The following is a 23,359-nucleotide window of genomic DNA, read 5'->3' on the forward strand; positions in this document are numbered from 1 at the left end:
TACCTCTATGCCATAGGTATGTTTCTGATTCTAAATGCATTTTCAATCTCTGTTAAATACCAATCAAAACACATTTTTATACTGATATGGTATGAACCAACTGAGCAATAGTGTCTGTTGGGGTCCTGTCAGGGTAATACACTGATGTTATCTTAAATTCAGTGTGTAGACTGTGTGGCATGGGATCCTTCAAAAGAAGGTATCGTTTTGTTTTCCACTTACTTTATTAACTTGAAGTTGTTCGGCTCCCAGCTTCAGCAGTCTTCTCCTGATTGTGGCGCCGCCGCCTCTGTCACGCACCCCCGCGGTCTCCGTACCCAGCAGAGCCTCAGCTGCCAGACAGAGCAACCCTAATGTAAAACCAGGGATCACAGCCCTGACCGCCTGCAGCCCAGCCCGCTACCTCACATTATCCTGAGAGTAGCACCAAAGAGGCAGGACACAGGGTGTCTTACAGTAAGTGACAAACACCACTTCCACAGTGTGGCAGTGGCAAGACGTTTAGTGAGCCATTGTAAGAAGAGGGCCCCTCAATTCAGAAATAAACAGCATTTCATTTAGGGGCTTGTAAGTGGTCTTAAGCTGTTTTTTTTTTTTTTTTAGAATTGTATTCCAGAAAAAAAAAATTTGATTACTGTATTGCAAGTATAGCTTTGAGAATCTGTGCTGTTAGTGTCAACACTGCCCCCTGTTGGCAGGTGTATTAAGTAACATCAGCCCTGCTGTATCTTGTCTCACCTGGTTTGTGCAGCGTGTGTCCCCTCCACCCCATCTCATCCAGCCCAGTGGGAGTGCTCTGGGACAGGGGAAGGGAGCAACACCTCTGCAGTGCAGCGGCACCGAAATGGGGGTCCTGAGGGCAGAGTCCAGGAGGACGAGACATGGGCTGGAAAACAGCAAGAGGAATGGGCAACAAATATAGAGAGACTTCTGGAATGCCAAACAGTGCCTTTAAATCAAAGTAGTCCGTTTCCCATTTCTTAGTAATGTTTTGAGTATGCCACATATTCGGAAGACTTTCTGAAGGTAGCGTTTTGGTTTTGTAGTGTGATAGATATTAAATAGAAATAGAAATAGAAAGCACAAAAATGTTATTGGAACTTCGCAAAATTAGTGAAAAAAAAGGGGTTAAAATGTATTGAAATCTACAAGAATTTCAACATCAATACCTCATGGCTTGCTTTAGATATTTGGCTCAAGAAAGCTACAACAAAGCAACAACAAAAAAGAAGGTAATAGAAACACAGTGGACACTGTATAGAAATAGATTTGCCACTCATTTTCATAAAATGGAAGCAGCAGTAAGACAGATCGGATACATTTTCCCTTTGGAGGGTGAGTAACAGAGCTATATGCAGTCTAATTTCATGCCACTTAGTATTCTGCAGAGAGAAAGTAGGAACAACATAGTTCAGAAAAGTAGCACATATAATTAACAAATTCAAATGAGAAACCTTTTCTTTACACTTCAGTGGCGATGTGAAGCAGGCATGATTTTAGGAGTAGAATAAGGAGGGTAAAGAAACATGAAACTGGGAGTGTGCAGTAGCTGCATATTCAGATCTAGCTCCCAGATTGCCAGGGGTCAGAGGGCAGTCTCATCCTGCTTCTCATCCTACGCACACTGTACCAGTGTTTATGTGGTTGTTTGTGTGGTGAGGCTTGGTGACTAAACTTTGTAGGCGGGTTCAGGATCACAATAGCTTGGGCAAGTTGGATTTTCATTTAAACAGCCACGTGGGCATGGTTTATGTCACACATGCTTGGGAGCGTGCTTCGCTTATCACAGTGCACATCTTAATCGCTCTGATCTCTTCGTTAAAGTTAGTGAACTTCCTGATTACGTATTCCCCATTATCTTGTCTCCAACAGATGTGGGTCGGTTCTGGAGTACATCACCTAGCATTGCCTGTTACATTTGCATTGAAACCGCAATCTTCAAAACCCCCTGATGAGGATACGTTCACTGGGTTGCATTAGGCTGCTTTGAACGACACATTGAGAAGTTTCACTTCCTGGAATAAAACGCCATCAAAGCAGCTGCACTTTGTGCTGCTGGGTTTGGTCGCTCATGAGATTGCTGTAAATGGCTCTTCAGATCTACTTAAAGCTGCTTCAAAAATCTACACAGAAGACAGCATATCTGAGATTGTCAAATGATATAGCCGATTAAATGCAGATCTCTGGGAAGAGAAAAGGCGGAACGGAGCAACAGCTTTGACTGATTACACTAGATTGTTTACAAGGGACAGGATCATCGGTGACAGTTGAGTCTCCATGATTGCTTCTTTTTTTTATCAACCAACTTTGAAGAGTATGTGCAAAGAAGCAACTATCGGTTCTTTTAGGTGAAAACAAACTTTGTAATCAGATCAATAAAATATACTGCATTTCTCGTATCATCTTTAGTACGTCACTATGTATGAAAAAACAATGAGGTCAATACCTTCAAAGACAGATTAGTTATGATTAGTGATGTCTAGTGGGATTGAAGTCACACCAAAGAACAGAAGAAAAAGCGATAGCACAGGCAGCTACTCCTTCATGAGGGTAGAGAGTTAGAAACCGAATTGTAAGCAGATAGTTGAACACAGTTCATTGGGTCTTACTCTGGGTGGATGTAGAACATCTGCATGGTCCACGGCAGCGCCCTCTATTACAGAGTGGGGTCTCTGTCTCACAAGGGGCCTCTTCGCCTGGAACTTAGACGGAATGTTTGGAGAGTTCTGCAGGCCCACGCTGTTATCTTGCTCAGCAGGCTTGGGTTCTGATGTCACAATGGACCCCTCTTCAGGGATGGGACACTGCAAATTTAACATCATGCTGTAGGCTGATGCTGGGCGCCGCTTCCTCCTTTTTGGGGAAGTGACCTTTGAATCCGATAGGCTGCTATTGGCATCAGTTGGTGTTTGAAGGTGCTTATTTTCATTCTCCAAAGATGGGTCTTCCACCTGATCCTTTTTTCATGTCAATAATTAAGAGAAATAAACTGTGTTATCTCATTAATATTAGTACTGTACACCACTGCTTAAAACGTTACTCAGTACTCATTTGGAGGATCGGGGATCCACAAATCATTAGGTTTTTTTTGACCAACGAAGGGTTAACCAATTGATTGCTGAGCATTTCTATAGCGTGTTTGAAATTGGTTGGGCTATATGGCTTCAGTTTAATGGGAATAAAATAGCATACTGTACAAATGACGTAAGATTTGTATTTAAAATACATACAGGTTTTATATATATATGACTATTATACAGAATAATTATATTATAAAATTACACCATCTGAGGTTATTTTCTTCCAGCGAAGTGGGAATCATAGTTAATATAACAGAACCTCATTCTGCAGGGGATTTAATCTACTGTAGGTTTATGTTGTTGCTGTCCAGTAGATGGCGCAAAAGGATTTCAGTACATATTTCTCCACAGACAGTCGTGTGATCATGACAGAGACCAATGTCTGTCCTATATGTTATCTATATGTTGCGTTGTAACGGCAACTCAGAATCGCATTCATTGCATTTGTACTGCAGTTTAACCCCCACCGAGCAGCAAAAACTGCCTTGCAGTTGCAGTTACTCAGTATGCTGTCCTTCCTTGACATTCATTCATGTGAGTCCAAGTGACACCTTTATAAGATAGGGTCGATTTACATCTAAATTAAATACCTGTGCTTCTAAACTATCACTGTGTGTGTGTGCGTGGGTGCGTGTGTGTGTACGCGTGGGTGTGTGCGTACGTGTGTGCGTGTGTGTGTGTGTTGCTGGCCGCTTCTTTACAGCTCATATTGCAGTACCTTTATATATTTCATACACTAATACCCTACATGCTTACATGATGCGCTATCACCACGTTTTGAAGACGTGATTGTGAATGAAGTAGACAGGGTTTTAACGCTGCGTGGACCGTGCATTACTTAGGTAGTGTCTATAGGTCATTGGTCTAGACAAGAATTATCACAAAAATGTCTGATTTAACCTATTGTTCAAGAACACTGTGCACAGGACCTGTGGAAATGAAACTGCTATAATTGTGTTCTTATAGGACAGATGTTGACTGTGTAATTCCAGGTTAAAAGGGGCAGCAGTGTGCAGTAGTGGTTAGGGGCAGCAGTGTGGAGTTGTGGTTAGGGCTCTGGACGCTTGACCGGAGGGTCGTGGGTTCAATCCCAGGTGGGGGACACTGCTGCTGTACCCTTGAGCAAGGTACTTTACCTAGATTGCTCTAGTAAAAACCCAACTGTATAAATGGGTAATTGTATGTAAAAATAATGTGTTATCTTGTAACAATTGTAAGTCGCCCTGCATAAGAGCGTCAGCTAAGAAATAAATAATAATAGTAATTATGCTGAGGGCTGATTCTAAAACTCTGTCTGATCCAGTTTACACCAGCCCTCCTTCTTCTGAATGACTTTGCAAAAAGGTCTCTGGTACAATAGACCAGAAGCATTTCGCAATACCTGGAACCAAACACACAATTTTAAATAAATGTACGCTTGCATTAGCAAGCAATTTGTCCAGGCAAACCATAACATAAATGCATTGACTTTTCCACTGTTCCATGTTAATTAAATGCAGTTGTCTGTATTTAGGTTAAATACTTTATTAACAGTTTTTTGGGGAAAAACTTCCAAGGCATTAATGCAGTAAGTTATAAATGTCATACTAGACAAACATAAACGGGAATTCAAGAGTTATTAATAAGGTAATTATAATTGTACAGTAGCAGTTTGTGATGACCAATTGAAGGGTTAATATCGTAAGAGCCCTGGGCAGCGTGTCAATCAAGGTAGATGGGTGTGGTTATCGGTTGTGTGTAGACTGCATTCGAACAGCAGGAGAAAGCACTTTAGTGGGAAGCTCGTCTTATAAACGAAGCGTGTACCTCAGGAAGTTGCTTACTTCGTCACATGTTTATAATGATTTTGGCAAGGGGAAGGGTTAAAGGCACAAACACAAAATCACTTGTATTGTTGTTTAACAATAGTTATTACTTATGTAACCTGTAATAACGACTCCTACACATGGTTTAGAAACACTTATAATAAGTAATATGGAGTCACATTTGATCAAATTTAATGTGGAGTCCCTCTCTTACAAACCTGAAAACGATACCCAAAGGATAACTACTTGTCATCATTATTCAAAGTTCTCTTACCTTTTCTTCCTGCCTTCCTGAGTGTTTGAGCGCCGCTGCCTTCTGTAATCCATGTTCCCTGGTTGTGTCAGTATTGTAGCCCTGCTGCTCCTGTTTATGACATGAGAACCCCTTTAAAACAGACTGGTCTTCAGTGTCTTTTCCTTCATTGTGCAAATCCTGGAGAAGGGTGTTATCCAGCCTTGTCCTGTTCACAAGGTGAATCCCCCCTTCACTTGAGGAATGGTCCCTGCCGTAAGTTGGGGTACTGATAGATCCCTGAGGTACACTTGAAAGAGCTTCAGGTTCGGCTGTCATTTTAGGGGAGTAAACATTGGGGCTCAGTGAATCTTCAGTGGACCTTGATTTTATAGCTACTTGAGGGGACTCGGCTCCTGATAACGTTGCCGGAGTTAGGGCGTCACATAGCCCAGAGTCTGGAGACAGAACAGACTTGGCTGTTGGTGGCAAGGGCTGATGTTCATTCCCTAAGTGTAAAGACAAGCCATGAGCCAAGACTCCCGATCTCGGTACGCAGGGGGTTCCCAGAGGGGACTGCGCAGGCTGTGTGGAGGACCTGGCAGAGCTCCTCCACCTTCTTGCTGTTTGTGTTATACTGCTAAAAAACCTGAACAGCCCACCGAAATGGCTGCCTTTGCTCTCGCTGGACTTTTTGAGTGGGGGGTTGGGATCTCCATCGTCGGTGGAGGCGAAGTCTGAATCAATGGTGTTGTCCAAGGTTTGGAATTCAGAATCAATACTTTGTTCCGCCATGCCGGAGTTCACTTTCCCCATTAAAGAAATGTTCTTCAAGTAGCTCCAGACGTCCGCACCCTTGGCCCTTCTTCCTCCCTGCGGGGTCTTTGGGCAATCCCTAAGGACATGCTCTTGACAAACTGCTGAACTGTTACTGTTTGAGAAAACGGGAGGAGTTCTCTTCCCATTGGATATTCTCTCAGTGTTCCCACTGCCATTTTGCTGTCTGCAGATGTCCCTGAGCCAGTTGTTCTCATCGATAGCATTTTCAGAAGGGCTGGTTAAATCTACATCTTCAAATGAACAGTCCAAGTCCCTGATGTGGCCTCCATAAGAGTGCCGGAAAACTTTGTGTCTGGTCAAAAGTCTATTGGAATAAATCTCAGCTGAGTAGTCCCAGCTATGCAGTTGTTCTTGGTCTCCCTCTACTTTCAGAACAGTGTTGATTGTCGAGGCTTCTGAGTGTCTGTTTCCTCTGCTTCTTGAGGTAGACCTCAGCTTTTTGAAGAATCGTATTTTGTCCACGAATGATAATTTGGGGACTGAGGACTCCCCTGGAAGAATCATGGAATGTGGCCTTTGTTCATAACCAGTTGTTGTCTTCCTCCTGTTGAGGATCCTCCAAATCCCAGAGTTTTTAGGTTTCTTTTGAAATTGACTTTTTTCCTTGCCAAGGCCCTGACCCACATCCTTTGGGTCACAGAGGTCCGCCTCACAGATTTTCATTGTGCCTTTTGCGTTCTCTAAGTCTAAGGAAGCATTAAACACTTTGTTAACGAATCCATTCTGATCGGCGTGAATGGAACTGTCTATATTATCCATCATGCCATCTTAAAAGTCTGTCAGTTTAGTCTTCCAGCTTCATTTCTTTTATTGTAAGATTAACAGTACCTACAATTAGAAGTAAAAATGTTAACAAATACCAAGACTTGATAACAATAAAACTCTTAGGATATACTGGAGCACTTGGATTTGACAAAACACAAAGTAGAAACAAGATACAAGTAAACACAGTTTACAGTTATTTTTCAACAACTATTTACTTATGGGGAAAAAGAGAAAGACATAAAATAAGTTTAGTTTTAATAGAGACTCCCCTTCTTAATCAACAGCTATACTGGGGAGACCAGTAAGCTGTTAGACAGCCCTGATTCAAATGATACATTTGTCTTTTGTCAAACAACATAAAAAAACAACTGTGTAACTTGAAGCTTGTCTGTGAATTTACCACAACACCAAACCCAGACACTACACCCAACTGGAATTAGATAAGCACTGTCATTTTATTTTTTTAAAACCTGAAATCATAAGAAAACTCCCCTAAACAGAAGCCTGTCTGTGACTGTTGTTTTGTTACTAGGAAACTCACAAAACATTGTGAAATAAAGATTTTCCCACAACATGAAATATGAAGGAATCACTGAGGCTGTGGGCAGCAGAGATACTAATAATGATTCACTTTTAACGCACGTTATTTATAGATACCACAAGTCAAGTGTCGGTTACAGCCGTCGGAGTGGAGGAATATACATGATTTCCACCTTCCCCTCGTCGACTGCTATCTGAACGACCGCCGCGTTATCGCTTGTTTGTTTGTTTGTTTTGAGCCGACATGTTTGAGCACCAGAGGGGTATTTTAACTGCTTTAATTTGTGTAATCAAGCACTCAAACTGTATGCTTTCCAGTCAAGGATTTAGGCTTCACATTACTTTGTTCTCAACACAACATTCCACACAGAAAAACAGCAGGTTTGTGATGAAGCAGGAAACCGGGCTGGTGTCGCAAATAACAAACCGCAACATCAACGAGTGCTGTAATTAGAACTTTTGTCAACAGCCTGCTAGACAGGGGAGTGCTGAATAGTCACAGAATGGGTTTATATGATCATGGAAATACTTTTTTTTCAATTTTGGAAGCACAGTGTACAGCTCTGTAGAGCGGCCATGCAGGTACAGAAGGAACATGTGACACACTCTTCCCAGTGTTTCATTGGAGATTTAAATGCAGTATCCGTGTGCCTCTTGTCTGTCAAACTGGGTCCTTCTTTTGAAGTTAATAGCACCCCATTACTCTATGGGTAAGAAACCTTTAGGTGACTCTCCTACCCCCTCTTCACAAGGTGGCCTCTTATATCACAGGATGGAATATGAAGTGGTGTCATTCTGCTTCCACTTACATTCTAGGGCTAGAGTTACTAGCTGAAACACAGCTTGCATGGTTTGGAAACTATGGCTCCTGACCACGGTGGGAGCTCTGTATATTGGCATCTAGCAAAGGCTGATCTGTTGAAAGGTGTTCATTTATTTAACTCCCCCAGCCTCCTGCAACTGCTTCGTAATAACTGAGATCTCCAATCCCAACACTCACTTATTTTTTCTTGCTCAGGATACAAGTAGTGGTTTGATGTCAGCCCAACGACAGTCTGGAGCCTCTAAGCTGGACTGTGCTCTGAGTCCTGAGAGGCTGGAAGAGCTCCTGTCTATCCTAATAACACACAGGCTGCTGACCTCGTGCGCAGTCACGGGAGCTGAAATGAGATTACAGGGTGACAGCTTATAAAGGGGTCACATGCTGCATCTTCTGGGGTGGCCTCTGTTCTAGATCCTGTGAACGGTGAAACAGTGCAGCAAAATCTCAGCTCCGGTCAACCAAGCACAGAAAAGAGGCAGTGTTGCCTGTCAGATGACACCAAGAAAAAGAAAGGTGGTAGCTTTCTGTCATGGTGCAGACACGCGCTTCAATAAAGGGGCACGCATTACTGATCGTTACTGCTTCCAATGTATCAAGAGGACTTGTTTATTGTTTAACGTAGAGACAAGCAGATTAACACTGTGCATCTGTTCCTCTAGCAAATCAGCCAGGGAGGCAGCCTAGTGGCGCTTGACAGTGTCTCTTTAACTTATCATTTTGTCTACAAATCAAGCAGGCATGACCTTTAGTAGTAATATACAGCGAAAGTGACTTGCTGCAAGATCATATAGGAAGTCAATGGATAATCTTGGGTTCACAAACCTCTTGAGCACTCCATCGAACCACTGGACCCGTAATATAGTACAGGGTGTGAAGCTGCTACATCTCCTCTCACAGCTTTTAGATCCCCTGCCCAGGTTATCATCTATAAAAGCCAAGGTCTCTTCATGGTTGTTAAACAGACTGGAACCACTAAATGCAGTCTGGCCACCCCAACAGGACTGAATGGAATGACAGAGCCCTGATCTCCTCTGTGAATGGCCTGTCAGTTTGAATCCTTCATCTGCCACAAATCTGTTGGCGCAAATGCGAACTGTGTTGAAACAGCGAGACACATTCGCTGCTGTTCAGGACAGAGACACAGCATCAAACTCAATTACATCAAAGATCATCTGCCATGTGGACTAATGCACATTAAAGATAGACAACGATGGCGTTTTACCAGCTACATACACTGTCACAGAAATAATAATAAAAAAAACAGATTGGTATAGGGAATGTGACTGTAAACCATGAAGCTGGGCAAATATCCAAGCATCCAAAAACACAGCTTGCATCACTCCTCCTGAATACTGTCACTAGTTGAATTACAAGTAAAACCGTTTTTTCTGTTAAATAGTCATGAGTTTTAAGGTTGTACATGTATTACTCTAACTGCAGCTTGTTCCAAACAGTAAAGGCAGAGCCAACGAGGAACTGTTGGATCTAGTCCTGTTTTAATTACGGTTTGCCAAGCCCTGACCATCTTTACAGTAAGAAGAGCTGATTGTACAGTAGAAACAACTCTCTATCAGGGTGTCGTCCTGTTTTAACTTTGCATTGCTTAATGTAAAGCTAAAAACACTGGTCCCTCACACATGACATCTTATAAGCAGTGTCTTCCAAGGTTTTATTCTTCGGTTGTATGTGCACAGCAATAAAGCTGAAGAAACGTCAACCCAACTAAAACTCCTGTTTATCCCAGGCGGTCACATCAAGACCTGGCCTTATATTTAGCAGAATGTATGTGAAACATGTCCAGTGTGAGATCACACTCATTCTTACAGCCGCTGGCTACTTTTGTACTATAATAAATAACCGTGATCATCCATGCATGCTTCTGCAAATCCACATAGAACAGTAGAAAGGAATAATTAACAATATCTCTACACAGTAGTGTGCAATCCTGAGTTAGGCTGCTATAAGCCTCAAGGGTGAAACCTTCCCCAAAACCTTTCCATAGCCTTTCTAGTGAAATCATGTTCAGTCTTTAAAACTATTTAAGAAATGCTTGAGCTGGTGTGTCGGCCATGCAGGAAAGCGTGCAGCTAAATTCAGTTTGAACCGACGTGATAAATTCTGATGAATTACAGTTCCGTGTGACAGAACAGTTGGAATTTGCAGTAAGGCGTGCTGACTTGAACATGTCAGAACTAATTACCTGCAAAGACCGTTTACCTACATTATGTTAGCATTGCATGGTTACAAAAAAATGCTTGTATTCTTTGGAACCGTATATTTTAAATTCTCTGGGAACGACCCAGAATATTCCTTGAGGAGTTAATTATATAATCATATAATGGAGGAATGTTTTTATCCACAGCAGCAGCGTTGCCAGAAAGAGGGGACACTCCTATTTTGCAGCTATGATTCAGAAGGTAATGAATCTCACTTGTGATTCTCATCCATTGAGGCTGTTCCAACCAGTGAATTTACACAAAACAAACCTGACTCCTCTCCAGCTCGCCCAGAAGTGAAGCTCAGTGTACTGAAGCCTGTGCAACACTGAAATGCCTCCCCGTATCACTTACCCCAACAGGATTAACAGCAATCGAGAACCATACAGAACACGCAAAACAGATTAGCGAATAGGAAAGAAATAAAATAGCAGGAAAATTAAGATGATATACAGTATACAAGTATCCCTTTAGGCAATTACTTTTACAAAAATGACAGTATTGCTTATTTGATCTCAGTGTGGGAAGTGTGAGCTCCTTATGTGTGAAATTGAACTGCTAACCAATGTAATGTCGCGTGAGGGTGGTGGAATAGGGCAGTACATCAGAGTGTCGTCCTGCACAGAGCTTACTCTGCCTGCACAGACTTTGAGAATGTTGCAGTAATCCAGTTGGCTCCATGTGTGACCTCTCTCTCATGCCTCAGCCCTTCAAAGCAGACAGAGCTGTGAGGATGTTTACGCTGAGGAAACATGACGGGAATGAGGAGCCAGCCCTGGATGGATTGTTCACAGAGTGAAAGCAATCAGCCTGAGAGTTAAATTGTGCACATACCTCTAAAGCTCAAATTGAATTCAGTAATGAAAATAGAGGAACTGAAAAACTAATATATGCCCATGTGGAGCATGCATAACTCATGGGTTTACACTGAATATGAATTGAGTTCAATATATATTGTTTATTTTTATGGGAGAAGTATATTTGAATAAAAAAAAACATCTTAAATTATTATTATTATTATTATTATTATTATTATTATTATTATTATTATTATTATTATTATTATTATTATTATTGTAATGAAAAACCCCCAAAAGGTTTGTGCTAAAAATGTTTTTTAGAGTGTATGCTTTATTTAATACACCAACAACGTTACATTTTCAAGTTTGTTATTGGGATGGCACAGAGGTGCTGTACGAGAGAATAGCTGCAAGTAACCCTTTTCAGAACAGGGTGAGTGCTACCGAACATAGACTGGTAGCCGGTGTATGTAGGATAGTATATAGAGGTTATGAGGAGAAGCCAGTGTTTTGTAATAATCCACTTTGGGTGATGAGCCACTCTGCCAGCACATGAAAGAGTTCTTAACACCTGATTATCACACTTTCTGTACATCACTGTGCATCATAATAACTGATGAGTGTAGATCACACTGTGAATCAGGTTTGTATCTCTGTTTTTTTTCTTCTTTATTAGATGAGTAATAATCACAATCACAGCATGCTAAGTATAAACACATAGCTGCACTGTACATGTGTTATTTATCACGAACACTCCACTCCATTATTGCATGTTTGCTGTTCATTATAAAACTATGCTGTTTGTGTGTGTGTGTGTGTGTGTATGTTACTATCTTCAATACTTATTTGGACTTTACCTTGTTTTTCCAGCCTTTGTTACCATGTTTTTCTAATGTTTTACCATTGTCCAGAAAAGTTTTTACAGTAAGGGATTCTAGTTCTTTTTAAACAGTGGTACGATCATGTTTATACCAGTGTGGATGTACTAAAATGTATCTAAACTCAATTATATTATTTTTGGAATGTGTGTAAAACCCCAGTAATAGCAGAATAACTATTCACTGTGTTCTACAATGTAAAACAATGTGTGCTGATTCTTTACAACCTTTTTTATTCTTATTATATGATCTCATACTTCAAACCAGTTTACCTTTGAAGTATGGCTTAGCATTTATTGAATATGAACTCAACCACACCTTCAATCCAACAAATACATCAAACAGGAGAAATAAATATTGAACCTACACCACATAGTCATTATATTTAAATCTATATATATATTTATATATAATGTGCACATTATCCTTAAAATGACATGTCACTAAAACCCCAAAAAGCATGCCAAACCTTACCTGAATGTTTCTCCAGTGTCTGGACTTCAGTGTTCTTTTACAGTATATTTTATCACAGTAGGTTAGTCCTGCGAGGGGAGCTGCAATAACATTCATTCCATTGCTGTCTATCTCTGTACCATGCCAGCAAGACAACCATGCCACCAGATAATGTTTGTAAATATAATCCTCTTTTATTATGAATGGTATCTCCGCTCCTTCAGATTCTCTGTTAACCACAAACAGCAGCTGAGGTGAGGTTTACCTCCTCAATCAGTATGAAGAACTCCCCTCCTTAAAAGTTTCAAGGCAGTTTATGTTGAATCCCAATCCAGCCGGTAAAACTACCTTTCCCAGCCTTTGAAACGCCCCCAAGAGAAGCTAGGAACAATCCCTGCAAAGTTTGAGAGCAGACTGTGGTAAATGCAAAGTTCAGCCCAGCATGCAGTGCGTGACACACACAAACACACACACACACACACACACACATACACTCTCACTCACACTCTGCATAGTTCAAGCTCCAGTTCACTCAGACTGCTAATCCCTGTGCCTTTGACCTCACTCACACAGGACTAGCTAGCCCATGCAGCTCAAAGCAGTCATCGATTTAATTGCTATTTTCCCAAAGGCACTGGCAGCAGCTCACCAATGGTATTGCTGTTTGATATCTTTTTAATATTCATTCAAGTAATCCTATGATGCAAAACAAGCAACTAATTTTAACCTCTATGGTGATTTTTTTTTTCTTTTTTGGTATAAACAATCAATAAATCCGAGTGAAACTAAAGAAAGTTCTAAATCCGGAATTAAATTTTATGGCAATGCTACAGATAGACTTTATAATACAGTACTTTATAATGCAGTAATATTGATTACATTAAAGTAAATTCAATTAAATTGTCTGGTAGAGAAAAAAAGGCATTTAAAAATGCAGAAACAACCAGATCCAGTTTCTTTAGTTTTATTCATATTTTTCTTTACCGTACTTCACATCATATTCTCAATACGTCTATGGAAGTATTTCTTTAAGAGCTGCATCGCAGCATTCAAAGAGGTTCTCTCAGCACTGCTACGGAACACTTTATTCTCTGATTGCAAGTGATAAATATTGATTTGTCCCACGGGAGACGGGACTGTCCATTAGCCTCCATTGTCTTGGTCCATCTCTGACTCTTCCACCTATTCCTGCATTTGTATTATTACCTCCCTGCTGCCTTCAAGTGCTTCTGAAGGCGCACATCCTAAATGCCAAAGAGACAAAGACATGTCTCTGGTATACTCCTACAAAAAAGTGGCTGAAGCAATCCAATGTGCTGTAAAATGCTCAAATAAGCCTTTTACCTCCCAATCTAAAATCGAGTGATCTGGAATGTTTGGATAAAGTCAGAACTGTATCAGAATACAAAAGTATTTAATATTTTCAGATTGGTGGTTTCCTTGTTTCACAGAGCTCTGATCGTGGACGTTCTTGTAGTTTCCTCTCCCCTTTCAAAGTAATCTGATTGTATCATGGGAAGTGACTATTTGTGCATTATCTAAACCCTGCTGTTTGATGTTTAATGCCGTTCAACTCTGCAGTCAAAATAGGAAAAGAGCAGGGCAATTGGAGGAATTCAGTAACCTAAACAGACCCTTTTTTGGTGGAGCTCAGAAAGAAAGACAAGAGATGTTTTTTTTTTTGGGGGGGGGGGGAGTCTAAATTTAAACGTTTCCTTTCCTTCCTGTCTGTGAGACTATGTGAAGACACTGCATTGATTATTTATAAGGTATGGCCAAGAAAAGGAAGGCAAATGGACTGCTTGTTTATGGATAGAACCGAAAATACTGCATGCATTCCTTATCATGAGGAATCTCCCAACACTTCAGAACATGTTCATTCATGGAGGGTTTATAGGTACTGTTTAGATATCAGCGAGAACTCCCCTGCAAAGGAATTTAAAATGTAAAGAAATATACTATATGTTGCGTTACTAAACAAAACAAAAAAATGTGAAGACCAAAACAGAATAGGTTATCACCTCAATGTTTATGTTTTTGTCATGGTTCAAACTACCATGATATTTAACAAGCCCACATGTATACTCAGCCCACTTCTTCCTTCTCAAGGAGGTCCAGAACTCATTTCACAGAGTCGTCCCTGTCCATCCGCCCCAGTGCAACCAGATAGAAGAGACTGGGTGACACTTTATTCCATTGCCAACCCACGCTGTCACCGCTTTCTACTACAATTGAGTTGTTTTTTACTTGTGTGTAAAAGAAAGAACATGACCTGCTTTTTAAATTGTTGCTCTGTTCAGCCCACTGAATAGTCATCATCAGCTCTTTATTATCACAGCAGTTCATTCTTCACACATCGCAGATCCTTGCACACACCTTTCCCTTGCACCTTCCTGGTGTCAGCAGCTTGTCAGTTTAGATTTTAGACATTTAGACTTTAGAGCAGTCTATTGTATCCCATACTTCTGTGAGCATGTTTTTTAGCAGATGGGGGTATTGCCGTGAAATAATTTTCGAAAGACGCTGACCTTTACAGTTCAGCATGTGAGTTAGGTGGTGTTGTATTTGACTTTACTGCGGGCCATGCTTTCTTTGTACTCACAGTTACTCCAAGCTCATGTGCTTCAATGCGCAATGTCCACAATGCTGGTGCCTCCTCTATTATTTATATTCACTGGGGCCAGCTGATGTAATGGCATAATCAAATGCAAAGCACTTCTTGGACTTGGTTATATACCAGTATTGGGAGAGACACCCCCTATCTTCAGCGTCTGATATTCTCAATACTGCATGTTAAATAATATTAATACCAAATTTCATGACAATTGAGTGAGCTGTGGTCTATGCACATAGCAGGGGATAGTAAGGGCATTGGTTACTCCATACAGAGAGTCTTATTTTGAATAACTTATGATGATTGGAAGATGGTTCTGCCTTCAGTGGGTTATTATTGGTTTATCTGCTCAGCAACATGACATATTGTATTCATCCACTTTCAAATAAGATTTTTACAAAGATCATGGACGTTTTCTAGGCATTAGAGATTCAAGTACACCTTTTAAAGAACAGTAGGGTTACGAAAGCCACTGTCTTGGTCACGTTTCTTTCAGTAAACATTAGCTTACCGGCTGGGGAAAGGTGTTTCCTTGGAAACGAGTGTTCAAAGAATATATCCACGCAAAATAAACGTAGCTGGACATGTATTGCTTTTCTACAGCTGTGAGTGTGCATACCAATGCTGTTCAGGTCCTGAAACCCCATGACCAATCCAGTCATTCGTGTGGTATTGCAGATCTTATGGAAGCAACAACCCCAGGAGAGGTACTTGGGTACTGTTGCACTAGCAATAATAAAATGCAAAGAATGCAAAGACTGGCCTGTGTCTGACCCACTGACACTTTGACCCCGACTGAGCTCCTGAACGTTGGTAAATACCTGTTTGTACTCCCCCCAGTGATTCTCAAGGGGGAGCATTTACAAGAGCAGTAAGGATTGGCTCGTAAGCAACCAGTGTGAAATGAAATACTCAACATAGTTAACATAACGGATTGAACAGCAAGCCCATGTGCCAGCAGACGAGAAACAGATGAAGAGATGTTTCAAGTTGTGTTACCTAGCGACGGGGAGCCCCGCCCCTATGTATATTTGTGCGCTCTTTATTATGATTTACTGTATTATTATGGTTTGTTGTATTATATATGATGGTGGGAAGCCTGTAATGTTATATTTACTGTGCTAATAATAGAGAGAGGGAGAGAGAGAGAGAGAGAGAGAGAGAGAGAGAGAGAGAGAGAGAGAGAGAGGGCACTCGTTTTCATTCGTTTTGTGTTCTGTTGTAATGTTTGTTTACTTTGGCCAACGTGCCCTTTTTTGTTTTGTGTTTATTTAAAGTGTATTATTGTTTAATAAATAGTGAGGGCCGCAGCGTTTCATATTTACCCCGCAGTGGCCCTGTGTGTTGCCTTTATTTCCTGGTCTGATGTGACCCACTACAGCCAACCTGCCACATACCTCAACTCCAGCAGATCACCTTTTATGATCTGTGTGGAAACGCCTTAGTATTAGAACGGCCAATGTTTTGGCCAGCATTTTATCCTAATCTCTGGGAAAGGGGCCAAGGTAAGCACGGGGAAGTCTTGTCTGGCTTATCAATTTTAGGACAGGACACGTACTACAGGGAGATGGGTATGTTTCTAGAGCGATGGTGCCTCAATATGCAGCAAGGTGGTTGGATGGTTGAGAACATGCCATGTACACAGTATGCACAGTATCAGCGATGATCAACAAACAGGAAAAGAAACTGCTGTAAACAGAATCCAAGCAAGGCGGCCTCAGTTCAGTCCGCAGACAGCTTCCGGCCAGAGAGGAAACGGCACATTTTTTAGGAATTCTAATTAAGAGAAGTGTTCTCAATGCGAGTCTCTGCAGAATCAGCAAATGTGGTGTGTGTGTGTGTGTGTGTGTGTGTGTGTGCGTGTGTGTGTGTGTGTGTGTGTGTGTGTGTGTGTGAGTGTCACACAATTAAACTAAACAACTAAATCCCTAAAAATATTGTGGTTTCTTTAACTCTACTGGCAGTCTGTTTGTCAACTCCAATCCTGACACATCTCTGACAGCCTAGGTTTTTGTTTTAACTAGTTCCTTTTTTTTTAGAAGCTGTGTTTTGTATTAAACTGTTATGAGTGCTTGTACAGTAACTAAAGCAATACGCTGTTGAGAGAAAATGTAATTAAGAAACTTTCTACTGATTTTATAACATGACTTTACACCAGGAATGTTTCATTAAAAATGTTACTGTAATACACTGGTTATTCCTTGTTAACAGTCAGGAAAGAATGTAATAATGTAGATGTTGTGTGTGTGTGAGGATTCATTGAAATGAAACAGATGTGACATCTGGTGATGAGTGAATTCTCTCTCATTTTTTAGATCTTAAAAGTTTAAACGCATTGATACAGCAGCAGTGCCCTAGTCAGTGCATCTGCCAGTCTGCATTCTCTTTATGAATACGTCCCACTGCACCCGAACAAGATGTGTTTTATTACAGGTATATTTTGTGAGAAAAGTTCAGTAGAGTACAGTACAGTATGTTTAACAGTGGACTAGAGATTCCAGTGCCATTGCTTCAAAGGCAATCCAACAGCCTGAAGGCTTATCTCACTGCTTACTGAAATCTATTGATGTTTATCCTGCGTTTTAATTTGGCCTATTGGGTTTAACTTTATCTCGGTTTGTAGCAGCTGCCAGAATGCATCTGGGGGAGTTTTTAGGTCAGCTTTACTATTAATGATCAGAACTGTTGTCTACAGTATATATTGTCTGCACAACAACATCAGAAATATATTTTACACTTAGACCTCTTATTTCTTTATGCTTTGGAGGTGAGCATGGTTTGGTTAGGCACAGGTATATTTTTCAATGGGGTGTATTTTCATACAGTTTTCATACGCCTTGAAAATCGTCCCCAGTTCCTTTTTCCTTAGTGTGTTATTGTATTTCAACAGCAATGCTTCAAAGCTCAAAATGATATCTGAATGGCTTTTGAACGGTCCTTTAGATTTTCAGTTCTGTGTTTCTTTTTTAATATTTTCCTTCCCTCCTCTCGGATGTATTTGCTACTGCTTTGCAGCAGACAGCAAGGTGTGCCCAAGCCTTTATTCGAAATAAACCACGCCCCTTTGTTTCCTTGTTCTAAAGCCTCATGGTTTCCACGGTGACCATGGGCTTCCCTGATTTGACCCAGGAAGTATCTCTCACCCTATTGTTGTGCCGAGTCATTTTACTGGGAGTTCTGTCTTCTGGCTTGTCTGTGTGATGGGATTATAATTGAAGAGATTAATTAAGCAAAATAAACCTGGTTAGAGGGCATTCCAGTCTGTTGTTTAACCCGCACCCTATTTGTTAAATACATCCAGGATCTATACAAATTAGCTTTCACTATTGAATGTAGCTTGTTTTACTTATGCAATATGCACTTTAAATGCACAGCTAGGACCCAGGAAACAAAACCCTAGATTGGAACATACAGTATGCGTTAATGTTGTGGGATCTTTTAACCATAACGGCCCCAATTCAATAGCGGCTAATAAATGTCAAGAAAAAAGTTGTGGATCCCGCCTTGATAGAAGCACGAAGGATGGCCCTTGGACATGGATTGTTAAATGCTACCAGCAGGGGAGAAGGTCGTGTGGATGTAGCTTCACATTAAACATCCAGCCCACTGCTAAAGGGGTTCAGAGTCTGAGGCTTTGCCTGAGGAAAGGCTTTGTTGTCCAGTTAAGGTCAAGGTTGTCCACTGAGGGGGCTCCTGGGAAAAGCCTTCAGCCAATCAGCTTCTCACCGGGGAAGGAATGTTTGTGAATGGGTCTGTGAGGAGACTCGGAGAGCTCTCTGTTGCTGGTTTTTCTATCCCAGTTGGAGAGAAATTCTGTAAGACTGTGAATCATCCCCAATACCACTACAGTTTTGTGCTTCAGATCCAAGCTGGAAGATATAAAGTGGATTTTGCCTGGAATTTGATTGACTTAAATAAAGAAATCTGATTAATTCCACTAAGCATCACAAAGGGTAGAAAGGTTTATATTGATCTAATTCCATTGTTTAACTAATACATAACATATTTCCCACTTAAAGACATGCAGAAATGTATTCCTTTAGTGATATTTCCTTTAACGTTGCGTCAAATAGTCAAAGGCAAGATGCCAGCCTCTTCTGTATACAGCCATGGGCACTAACACTTTCCACATAGCCACTGGTACAGTAGATTGGATCAGAATGACTGCATTTTCTAGATCCTTTCTTGTTTAACTGCTGTAGTGCTGTACTTTGAAAGGATTACGCTCTCCTTTAAATGTATATTTAATTATTGCTGAGAAGCTTTGCAATTAATTTCCATAGAAACAGCAAAGAGAGCCTGTACGACTCCACAGAGCGCCGTGGGACAGTGCCTGGGAAGTCTCTTAGTTACATTTCGAGTCGCTGTCTATGGCAATCCACTCCCTGTTGTGATCGCTCATGCCATGTTTTTGTGTAGTTTAAAGAACACTCTTATTTAGGACCACAAGCGTCACTTAGAGAAGAAATATTTAAAGCCCAGAGGCTCTGCTGTAAACCTATCATTTATTGAAGGGAGAATTTAAAAGAATCTGGGATGAAAAGATACTGACGCAGATGCTCCTTATAGATAGCCACACATGGAGATTTGGCATAGCTGAAATAATAATAGCATAAATGCACTGTTTATTTCAGTCATTTTAATTCTAGTTTTGCTGTGGTCTTCCCTCAGTTTAAGTGCCAGTCCTACTGCTTCACTCGAAGGCTGGATTATTAGCATTGCATACTGAATTAACGATGTGAAAAGCAGTCTTGGTTATTCTGCTTTATCTTTCCTGGCTTTCTCATCCACTTGGGGGAACAATTTATTTCCCTCAGCTGTTTAAGTCTTATATTCTTTAAATGTTGATTATGGAGCGCGCATTAAAACACATTCAGACTCCACTGAGGGTGCTGAAGGCCCTGCCTGAACATTAAATCGTACCATATGCCGTTCCTTCCTAAGTTTACACCATTACAATAGTTATTCTCAGATAATGTACCTTACTTCTAAAATAGGACTAGATCACTTTTTTATTAATGTTGACATGTGTGTTTTTCATATAGGCTACACAGAATGGTAAAGAGCAGAGAACAGTATTATGTCTATATTTGAAGTGCGTCTTGTTTTGCCTTGCATGTGTCTTGGGTGTTCTTAAGAGCATTTGCTTGCAAGTATTGCATTATTATAATTGCTAAATACTGTCTTTATTATTCAATAAAAATGTATCAATAAACTAAACTTGCTTAAACTCTGGTGCATGTTTAAACAAAATCTATATATAATGAAGCTATTAAAGAAGTCTTAACGAGTGTCTAACTAATCTATTGCTTTAACTGTAAATAGTGTGCAATAATGGTAAAGCATGGTAACATTGATGCAAAGTACAGTTAATGCATATCATAAACCTGGTCACATTTTAGTTTATAGATCCAATCTATGTGGTTATATACAATCTTGTTATTATTTTTGCTATTAACAGTGATAGATTTTTTTTTTGCTATAACATTTTATATGAATGTTATAATATATACTGTATATTACTACAAGAGTTGAGTTTAATTATGCCTCTAGCAACTGCCCACTAAAAGAGAACAGGATTTTAGAATCTTGAAACTCATTAAAAAGCTGCATTATGTTTCATTTATTCAAAGCAAGATAAACTAATCAAGAACACCAGCGGAGAGGTAGGTGCCTCTTCTAATCAGCTCCTCCTTCCTCGGGCACTGTTGTCTTGGTGGCACCCATCTCTGTGAGGAAAAATACATTATAACTGGCAAGACCGCCTTTGCCATGCTTTCCAGGTACTCTATGACTGCTGCCACATAAACTTGAGCTTCCCTATCCAAACAAACCTTTTGGAATGAACTTCAGGGATGCCTCCAGGCAATGACCCCAGTCCCTGACCAACACTGAATGGAAGAGGATTCCTACTGAATGTCGCAGGAGATCCTGTACTGTTCTGTACAGAACCCACGCCCAGGCTTGTCCGAGCTGTCACAGCCACAGGCAGAGGCGTTCTCACTGGCTGTTAGTTCTGACCTCAGGGGATACGTTGGGTGCAATACCATTGGTAGGACAACATACCCAAAAAAATCAAACATGATTCATTATTTCAATATAGCTGTACTTGTTTATACATTTAGTAACGGCAGGTTAGAGTTAGTGACAGTTACTAATTCCGTTGCACTTACACGTAATCGAGCATGATGTTTTTGTACTTTGGTTTTCTTTAGCATGTACAGGCTTGTGATTTGCCAATGGTTATTTGCTTTTTGTCTCCATTTGCACCTTGAGATTTTTTTAACAGGGTTCTTCTGGTCCCTAATGTGCAGGTAAGTGTAAGTCTAATGACACCTGTATATTAAACCAGTCAGTAGGATCTCTCTCATGTACAAATTGTTCTGTGTTGGTTTTGAACCAGTTAGACAGATTATGTATTAGCTTACTAACATATGAGTAAATATGTTTAGTTTTTGTTAATTGTTAATATATAGTAAACTGTTTATAAAGTAATTTAAAAGATAGGTCATAATAGCCCTTTACATCCCCTATTGCCAAGTCGGAATGGATTTAAAAGGCTGTGATGTCACTGCAGTAACATTTTGCAAGTGATATCTCATGTTGTGCCGTTTCTAATAGTTTATCATTATATTTAGTAAGCTAATTATTAACAGTTAATAAACTAAGAGTGTGCGAACCAATTGTGTTCATAGTTTCTTTAACAACAGTTTCCTGATTATCAAACTTTACTTAATCCATCAAGACAGTGTGTTATAATCAAGCTTTGCCAATAGGGGTCGATCATGTAAAGAGATGGGTCTGAGAAACATATAATAATGCACATTGTATTGGCAATCCGCTTGCTTTTAAAATCATCACGCACAGTAGCACACGTCAAACTGCAACACCCACGGATTTAAAAAATGCCAGCAGTCGCTCGTGTTCATGTGAAGCTCACACCCACTCAATAATGACAACAAAATTATCATGAAAAGTACTTTTTTATTTGAAGATTGTCAAGTTTTTTTTTTTTTTTTTTGGTGGTCACTTTTAATTGGGGGTTGTACTTTTTCCGAACGCAGGTGTATTGCAGAAAACGTTTCTTTTAGTTGACTGAGCACCGCCTCGGTCTTCTAGAAAGTAAGAGACACTTCATGCATTATACATCGTTTCCCCTCCTGCAGTCATCAAACCCCCTGAAGCTGGAATGAGGCTGTATCTTTGGCAGCTGCATATTCCATTTTAAAAGAAATAACTTTGAAAGACCCAAGGGTTTTTCTTTTTTTTTCTTCTTCTCCAAAATAAAAGTGAAGATTTGAATTATTCAAACAAATGATTTGTTACAAAAAAAAGCAGGCGCAGCAGCCCGCTGCAGTGTGACCTAATTTCCAAAGGAAAAGTGATTTGTGCATACAGTACATACACTTTAAAGACGTCATATAGTACTACACTTTAAAGACGTCATTAAGTAACTTCCTCCTCAGTGCGAGGAGGAGAGATCGAGTTCTGCTGGTCCACAGTCCTAACTGAGGCTGACAGAGTCCCAAATGAAATCAGTTTGAGCTCGATGCTGTTTAAAACAAACATGCCGGATTTCAGATCACATTCAAGTACACACATTTCTCTACACTGAGTGAGTGCACTGACCTGCTTTTTAGGTGAATCAATAAATTATTAACACTTTAGACAGTATAAAATGTTAGTGGCTAGCTACAAACCAAGTGAAGAAACTTTCTGTAGGGCTTTGTCTTGATTGTGGTGCCCATATTCATTACCTGCAGGTCTGGGAGGGTTGCTAAGGGAACTAAAGTGTAGGCCTTTGTCAGGGCTTTGGTTTATGAAAACAGCTGGGCCAATACCAAGCGATACGTTTGCATCACTGATAGTACAGTGGCAAGCCCAGGATCTGTGTGTCCCAATACACAGAAGAAGCCTGCTCACATAAAAGGGCTTGCCAGTAGTTTAATATTGATATCAATTGTAGCAAACTCTTCATTTTCATTCAAGGGCCCCATCAGCTATAATAAACTTTTCAAATATATATATATACATTCAATTTACACACCTAAACAAACAGCAGCAACAACATTGCCATGTGTATATATCTGTCAGATGTCACTGCAGTATTTCTGGTGCAGTTTAAGACTGGTCACGCCTCACAGTACAGCAGAGGCTTGCCTTGCTGCTCTGCCTGCTCTGTTTACTGATTGACAATGACTGCAGATCTATGAAAGCCTGCAGTACATAGCGAGCACTGGTGTGGGAGGGACTGTGATGACAACCCTTCACTTCCTACCTGCCCTGGTTTCTGAGATTCACAGCACAGCCTGA

At 40.4% G+C, this 23,359-nt stretch overlaps 1 protein-coding gene across 2 annotated transcripts in view; it reads right to left on the reverse strand.

Annotated features, from left to right (window-relative positions):
* The window catches only part of LOC117430635 (rho guanine nucleotide exchange factor 9), a 76,201-nt gene extending 63,401 nt beyond the window's left edge, over positions 1-12,800 (reverse strand). The window contains exons 1-5 of one of the 2 annotated variants that reach the window (XM_059000987.1): positions 12,454-12,800; positions 5,160-6,785; positions 2,610-2,957; positions 739-886; positions 223-332 (exon numbers count right to left, since the gene is read on the reverse strand). In XM_059000987.1, the coding sequence (XP_058856970.1) occupies positions 223-332; positions 739-886; positions 2,610-2,957; positions 5,160-6,719 (2,166 nt within the window). In that variant the 5' untranslated portion in view covers positions 6,720-6,785; positions 12,454-12,800. The remainder of the gene's footprint in view (positions 1-222; positions 333-738; positions 887-2,609; positions 2,958-5,159; positions 6,786-12,453) is intronic. The other variant, XM_059000988.1, reaches the window with a different exon arrangement.
* Positions 12,801-23,359: the final 10,559 nt, after the last annotated feature.

Source organism: Acipenser ruthenus, chromosome 26, assembly GCF_902713425.1.
Source record: "Acipenser ruthenus chromosome 26, fAciRut3.2 maternal haplotype, whole genome shotgun sequence".
Lineage (NCBI taxonomy): Eukaryota > Metazoa > Chordata > Actinopteri > Acipenseriformes > Acipenseridae > Acipenser > Acipenser ruthenus.